Raw genomic sequence first — 8,053 nt, 5'->3', positions numbered from 1 at the left:
TTTTTTTTTTTTTTTTTTATATATTTTTTTTTTCTGCTTTTGTAGGTGTGGTTCCAGAACAGGCGTATGAAGGACAAACGTCAGAGGCACTCCCTACCTTGGTCTCACCCACTCATCAACCCACTGGGCACATTGCTGATGGGTCATGCTTCTCCATCTTCTAACCTGATTTACCCGTTTTCTACATCCCAACTACCCCACCTACCTTTTCAGCACTATTCTCCACTGACTTTTTCTGGTATGATACATGGTCCACACAGTGCACTAATGAAGCAGCAAGAGCGTTTCTCCCTCTCCCAACAACACAACAAACCAGGGGAGGGGCCTCCACCAACAGTACTTGTTTATCCCTCTCCTGGCGTTATGCACCATCATGTCTCATGTCATTGCTCCTTTTGCCCTCAGTGGAGACAACATCTTCATAAGGTCCAGTGGGAAATGAAAGGACTGAGCCATGCCAACACCTCTGCAGCCAAAAAACAGACTGGTTCTCTGCAGCAGAGGGAAGAAAAGGTGTGAATGCATCTAAGAAAAACTACAACTGCAATAACCGAAAGAGAAGAAGCAAGGCAGAAGAAGTGTTGACATCAGAATCTAAAACAATCACAGTTAAAACCAGATACTTAATAACATTTTATTTAAAGACATTTGTTTTTTCCCCTCAATTTTTGACATCTTGTTTATGGTAGTTATGATTACCATTTTGTTTATATTTGTTAGATGACAGAATAATGATTGATTTTTTTTTAAATAATTGTACCTTTCTTCAGATTCAGAAGGTTACTAAGATTGTTCTTTTTACATTTCCTCTTCTCCTCTTTTTACTTTTCCTTATGGAGGCAGAGGAATGTGGTGTCTTAGGGGTTCAACTTCTGCCTATTGGTTATTTAGCATTACGCACGACTGACTTCAGCAAAGATGGCATTGACTGCCATCTTTGCTAAGCTTCAGTGAGCTGAAGTTTAGCAACTTCATTAGAGTTGCTTCAAGCAGAAGCCAATTTCAGCAGATGTTTCATCCAAACTATGAAAGCATTATTTCTATGTATTACATATATTTATATATTATAGCATTATTTTCTAATACATTTGCTAAGCTCCAGCTCACTGATAAGCTGGTCGCCGTCTTTGTTGATGGCTTCAGCATCTTTGAAGCCATCAGAATTGCTAGTGGCTTTAGCAATGCTGAAGCCATAATTAGAATTGCTGCTAATCACTCAACATGTTGGTCTATTGGTTGCTAACCAACCAATGGGCAAAAGATGAAGCCTTAAAACACCGCCCTCCTCATTTCCATAATGAGGCAGAAATGCGTAAACAAAAGTAAAAAAAAAAAAGAAAGGAGACAAGGAAATATAAAAAGAACAAACACTTGTGTGAGGAACAGACAAAGCAAAAATATTTATATCTCTTCGTTTATTTTTAATTATGCCAGTTTTAGTCCCCCATAATTATTCATGGTTTCCCAATATTACTAAAAGGCTGTTATTTTCCTACTAGCACTGTTGATTTACTCCTCTGTTTCTTGTCGCTGCACTGCAGACATGCCAGTCTGTCTCCTCCATTTATGGCTCCACATGATTAAAGCACATTATTATCATAGCTGTTCTGTGTCCTGCCATGCTAAGCTCTGTTCAGATGTGTATACCTGTATTTAACCTCACTGTGTATTGTCTGGCATGATTACACAGAGCACATGTAGAGCAGCTCCTGGTTTAACCAAGCATAGCAATGGCTGGTGTTGCGAACACCTGTGCAGGTGGATTAAATCAGTGTATGGTATTTATGGTGGAATATTCTGTTGGCCTCTAATCAGCAGAAAAGAGAGGACTCAGCTGGTTTCTTTTATAATTCTCATCCAGTCCAAGAGTTATCTCAGAAAAAGTTCAGAATATAATTTAAGCTACTTCTCAGATTTAAAATTAGACACAATCACATCTAGATCTCCGATTCTGACTCCGTAACATGGCACCTGGTTATGGGTTCTGTAATGGATGCATGCTGTTTTAGAAGAACCCATAAGTATGATGAGGCAAGATCATTAAGACTCTTAAAAGCCAGTTGTAAAATCAATCCTTTAACATACAGGAACCCAGTAGAGTGAAGCCAGAATTGAACAGGTTCCCATTTTTTATTTCTTGTTAACAGCAGCATTTTGTACAAGCTATTAGCAATGAAGAGATGTCTGATATAACCCCCCATAAATCAAATTGCAATAATCTAGGCAAGTTAATAAAACCAGAGATCAATCTTTTAATATCCTTAGGAAGAAAATCAGGCTTTACTTTGGCCAGAATTCATATCTAAAAATATTTTGTCTTCAATTAAATTATTTTCAACTCAGTTTTCAATTCAGTTCATTTCTATATCACCAATTCACAACTTATGCCATCTGGCTATTGCCTTCTTGTGCTGTTCTGCTTGATTAAAATCTCACTTTCTCCCATTTACAAGGATTGCCTCTAGTTCAATGTCGCCCGTACCACTCAGGAAACAAGAGCGAAAGTTGTGAACAAATTAGAATTGTAGTCTACCTGTAATTTTATAAATAGCAACAGAGAAAGTGAACAAAGCTATTCAGTTCCAAATTAGATAGAGTGCATTCACACCTGACTGTTAAACTTGATCAAAATTAAAAAGTGAACTCTTGTTCACCTAAAAATCTAGGTCTCGGTTCGGTTGAAGTGAACTCTGGTGCTGTTTGAATGCAGTGTTTGAATGCAGTTCGCTTGCATTCGCAAGCGAACTGAAGACTGCTTTGAAAACAGGAAGCTAACTATAGTGCTGGGCATTCTGGTCAATATATTACTCTATCCTTAGGGAGTTAGCGAAGATATTGTGTTGGTTGCCATGGAAATGGGTCTGTGTGTAGAATAAAGCTGACACAGAGAGCGAGGAAAATCAGAATTTAAAGTTGCTTACACCAGCTTATCAGAGTTATTTTCTCTTTCCTGTGGCACACTGCACCCGCTGTCATTTTAAAACCTTGAATAAACAACAAAAACTGGACTAATTTCTTTGTTTGTTTGTAGAACGTGGCGATATTAATAACAATTCATAAAATAGGATGAAATATTTCATAAAGCATTGGTTAAATTTTAGTAAAGTAATTTTAACAGTTTAACAGTTATACACCGCAAATAACTAGTTTAATTAACACAGCCATATTTGCATTATATACAATCAATCAATCAAATTTTATTTGAGTATCACATTTCAGTAACAAAGCATTTCAAAGTGCTTTACATTCATAAAAACACAAAGTCATGCAACATAGATACAAGCAATTACTGAAAACATATAATGTTTTCATCAACTGCTTGTTTTAATATCTGGGTCATAACCAAGATTTAAAAAAAAAAGTGGTACAAAGCTTGTAATACTGGTGTAAAAACTTTTGAATATAATATCTCGTGAGAAAAAATATATTACATAAATTAAAAATCATGATCAAAATTTATGTAAATATCTACTTTACAAACTGTATTATGTTTATTTGTTTATTTTGTTTTTAATATGGCAAAAGATTTGTGACTATCACTTTTGGGGTTTCAGATTTTGAGGCTGCACAGCAAAAATCAGTCAGATGACTCTATCAGGGCAGTTTGAATGTGTTATGCATTTGCCCAAGATGATAACCTGAGCTGTGGATTGTTGTACAAGCCTCCTCCTATGTGTCATGTAAGGAAAAGAACATCACACATAATCTGCCAAAAAAAAAGTCCAAACTTTCATTTGGCCATTCAAATATAATTCATTTCTATTGAATGTTTCCTTACAGTATACCAAAAAAGAAATAAAAAAAACCTTCTGTGTTAAACAGATTCAGCATTTTGTTTTCTCTATATGAAAACCATTCACAGCAGCTGGCAATTCGCTGAAACATTGCAAGTGTAGCAGAGAGTGAGGAATATTTAAAATCACTAGACATTGCCACAAATGCATTGTGTGGTTAGCAACAACTGAACTAATGATATCCTCTGCTATTGCACTGTCTTCAACAGCAGACGGTGGTCTCCTCTATCTTCTAGTATAGTCAGGAAGCTGGGAGACAGATGTCGAGGTTGGGAATAACCAACCTGTTTGTAAACAGAGTTCTCTCATCTCCTTCAGCAGAGCTGCAGCTCTCGATGCTTCATTCAGTGGTCTCTTCCTTGTTGCACTGTCAGTTTGTGAGGACACAAGTGCCACATTCTTTCTATTTTGTGATGATGAAGAGTTTTTTGTGTCAAAAATGCCAATTTTTAAAACGTATGAATATTTTTAGTGGCAGTTAAATGAGAAGCTGTTGTGATAGACCGGGAACAAAAGGCTACATGCTAATTATGAAATATTCCAATATTCGTTATGCAATTCAAACATCATCTGTGCAAATTTATGCTAAGAACATTATTGAACAAAAGACTTATTAAAGTGCTTAAAAAATTCTAAATCACAAATGGTATATGTAATAAAAATTCAAGCCTTATACATGAATTCCAGTCTCGCGTATTAAGATTATGGTGTCACAGCCCAGATGATTTTTGTTAAAACAAATACAGGTCGTATTTTTTATGCAGTTATAAGTTTATGTTACAGCCATGAAAGATTTATTTTAAGTCTTTATATATTTTATGAACGTCGGAATGCGTTGCTCCATGATGCAACATTTTACGATTTCTTTTTATCGCATTGCAGATAAAAAGATCTTCACAAAACAAAATGTAAATTATTGGTTCCTTGTTCGATTTGTGTAATAATGAGTTTACATCCACGACAGCTATTGTAGCCAGGTACTGTAACAAACTATAATTCCACAAAAGAAGCTAGCAATTCTGACATTATTGACGCTGACATGTCTGAACGCTGTGGGAATCTACACTCATAACCCCCCGCGATTTTAAAATCTGCTGCTTCAAAGTCATCCAGCGCTGTGTAATTCGTCATTTACCATTCTGTGATTCGTTTAGTATTTAACTTTTTCAGTAGGGAATTAAGCCATCTTTTCTGGGCTATTTCTCATGAACCAGTAAGAAACAACTTCATATAATCCACTCTAAATGTGGTGACACACCTCCAATAAATATCAGCAAGAGATCAATTCGAAGATATTTTGGTTTTACACAAAATGTACGAAATGGAAGTAGGAAGCTACTAAATGACCCGAAATCCCCAACATACAAATATTCTTGTTTTCTTCTTCTCAGACTGAATGTCCAGGTTTTAGCCAGTGTGTCCAGTCCAAACGGACTTGAACAAAGATGTTCAAACTCAAACTTGGTGTGGCTCCTTATTCAACATCAACAACTGCTAAGCCACATCCACACCTTTGAGCCGGGTCATGATTTCCTTCTTTCTTTCTTTCTTTCTTTCTTTCTTTCTTTCTTTCTTTCTTTCTTTCTTTCTTTCTTTCTTTCTTTCTTTCTTTCTTTCTTTCTTTCGTTTTTGACGCGTCTTTGTTCCGCCGCTCTTGTTTTGCCTGTAAATCCAAATTTTAGTATCTCCTTTGTCACTAAACCCTGTCATCACGATTCCCAAATTCCAGGATGCACAAGATCTTTTGCAAGTGTACCTGGGCTCCATCATCAATCTATACAGCAAAAACATGTTGTATAAATCATGTAAACATCTTGCAGGTTTGCGATTGAAAACGCGGGCAGCAGAGCAGTGGGGGTTCTGGCCGCTCCCCAAATGCCAGGGAGCTGATTCCGGTTAGGAAATGCCGGTCAACTATCTCAGTTGGTCAAAATGGTGTAATTACACAGGAGAAGTTCGATCGGTCTTAATGCAGAGCTGTCAGAGGCCCTGAACGTCTCTCCTCTCCAGCATTTACTTCGCTTCTGTTTCTCTAATTGTCCACTATTTTTTTTAACAGAAAGAAGAGCCATTTCATTTAGAATTTAAAATTTATTTATTTGGAAATAAAAACATTTTAAAAGCAGAGAAAAACAAAGATACTTAGCCTTTAGGGATTTTTTTTTTTTTACAATTCAAAGTGTATGTCACGGGGCCTTTGGGTCTAAATTTGAATTCACTTGTTTCAGGTAAACTGTGTAGCTATTTTATATGAAAAAGAGCAACAAAATACAAACTAGCAAAAAAAGTGAGGGTAAAAAACACCAAAACCATCCAGAACAGCAAAAACTGAATGAGTGACGTTGCCTGGGCAAGAGATGTAGCTTGAAGAGCAGACAAAGCCTAAAAGTCACAAAATATCTTTACTTTATTTGTCTTAAGAATATGCAAGATATCTTATATGTAAATGTTAACTTTTCGAAACTCTTCCATATTAACCTGATGTTGAATCCCATGCTGGAATTTGTGTTGTGAAACTCGGATCAGTTGGAATGCGTTCATGAATGATTTGACGAGACTTGTGAAATGGCTCTACTTAAAATTAATTGAATTGAATTGTTTTGTACACTTCATGTTTGATTTGAATAACTGTAAGAAACGGAACAAAATGTATCAAAGCAAAATAATTCTACAACGAAATGATACATTAGCAGCTGATTTAAGTCATGCTGTGGGGTTTACAGTTCTCCTTTACTCTTATACAGACTATTTTTGGCAATTACACACTTAACCCAAAACAATTCACACTGTACACACACAAAAAAAGACTCAAAATTTATGGAAATACAGTTGGCCTTCTGTAAAATAATTTGAATGAATGAATGAATGAATGAATGAATGAATGAATGAATGAATGAATGAATGAATGATCACCATATACAGAGAGATTAACAAAGACGGAGGTTTTGATAAATGAGCGTCTGTGTGCTTTAGTGAAGAAAATGTGAATCTTCTGTGTCTGGAGGTTTAAGGCCAAATAGAAAAAGTTCCGCTTTATTTGGAGAAAAAAAAACCAAACAAACAAAAAAAAACAAAAACAAAACAAAAAAACAGAACCACTCATTTTTAATTGTTCTTCATGTTCAGGCTATCGAGGCCAGGAGAAAGTGATTATCTCTTGTTCCAACGCTAGTAACGAGATGTCCCATATTTACTAGTTGACTTTAAAAACCACACGGATTTCTGAGCTGCCCTTTCTCCGACACACAGTTTCTGAGTAAAAAAGAAAAACACCGAAAGAATAGTAATAAAAAATACAAGCACAAAAAGAATGAATGAATGAATGAATAAATAAATAAATAAATAAATAAATAAATAAATAAATAAATAAATAAATAAATAAATAAAAGGAACGCATCCATGAAGATATTACAAATATATTTTTGCTTTTTTGCAACGGACTCGTCTTGTGATCTTTCTGGGAACCGTTTTAGAAACATTTACCTTGTTCATCTGAGAAACGCTGTTTTACTCAGTTTAATCTGGTTAAAGTTCTCTCTGAGACTCAAAGTGTCTGATCGATCTGAACCACTCATTTTAATTAAAAACATGCTGGACTGGGAAGTGAGCTTATAAAGTTGAGAAATTACAATAAAAAATTTTTTTCTTATTATTTAAAGAACAATATATTTTATGGCCGTTGACTCTTTAGATGAGTTCTCTTGGGATACATTCCTGTGGTGGCTTATCATAATAAGGCACCATAATCATTACGGCCTGCGTAATGATTTTACGCAGGCCGTAATGATTTTAGCAGTTATATGGCCAGTTGTTAGTGACACTGCATGTTCATTAGAGCGGCAGCAGCTACTGCTACAACACTCAGCTCTGAAGCTCTAAAGCTGTTCCCAGGTGTGCGGCGGCCTTGAACTTGAGCTCAGTTGGCATCTGCGTGTCCCTTAGTCTGCAGCTCCCCCTCCCTGGTTGTCTCTTAGCATTAAACCTGACCTTGACCCCGGGGAAAGCCAGATCACCCCACAGCGCAGAGACGGGCTGTCTGGGTGGTTTGAATATACGCGCGCAAAGGTCGCCCACCCTCAGACATCCCGACATCAGGCCATTAAAACAGCTCGACTACTTTCGGTTAAAGCAGAAATTCAGACGTGGATTGCCATTTTCCAATGGATTGTAGAGTTCAACTGATTGTTGAAATATACAATCAGTTCAACATGAAATAGATTACCACACCGTTTATCAAGGCTGTGGGTAAAATTAATTAT

General features: G+C 36.3%; 1 protein-coding gene across 1 annotated transcript in view; it reads left to right on the top strand.

Moving 5' to 3' along the window:
- Positions 1-2,965, top strand: part of LOC106938558 (homeobox protein XHOX-3-like) — a 10,074-nt gene extending 7,109 nt beyond the window's left edge. Inside the window, exon 3 of the mRNA XM_015020654.1 lies at positions 46-2,965. Within this exon, the coding sequence (XP_014876140.1) occupies positions 46-519 (474 nt within the window). The 3' untranslated portion in view covers positions 520-2,965. The remainder of the gene's footprint in view (positions 1-45) is intronic.
- The last annotated feature ends 5,088 nt before the right edge of the window (positions 2,966-8,053 follow it).

Source organism: Poecilia latipinna, unplaced genomic scaffold (assembly GCF_001443285.1).
Source record: "Poecilia latipinna isolate Pla-1442-1.1 unplaced genomic scaffold, P_latipinna-1.0 Scaffold2626, whole genome shotgun sequence".
Classification (NCBI taxonomy): Eukaryota; Metazoa; Chordata; class Actinopteri; order Cyprinodontiformes; family Poeciliidae; genus Poecilia; species Poecilia latipinna.
This window is presented reverse-complemented; position numbering and strand designations above follow the sequence as displayed.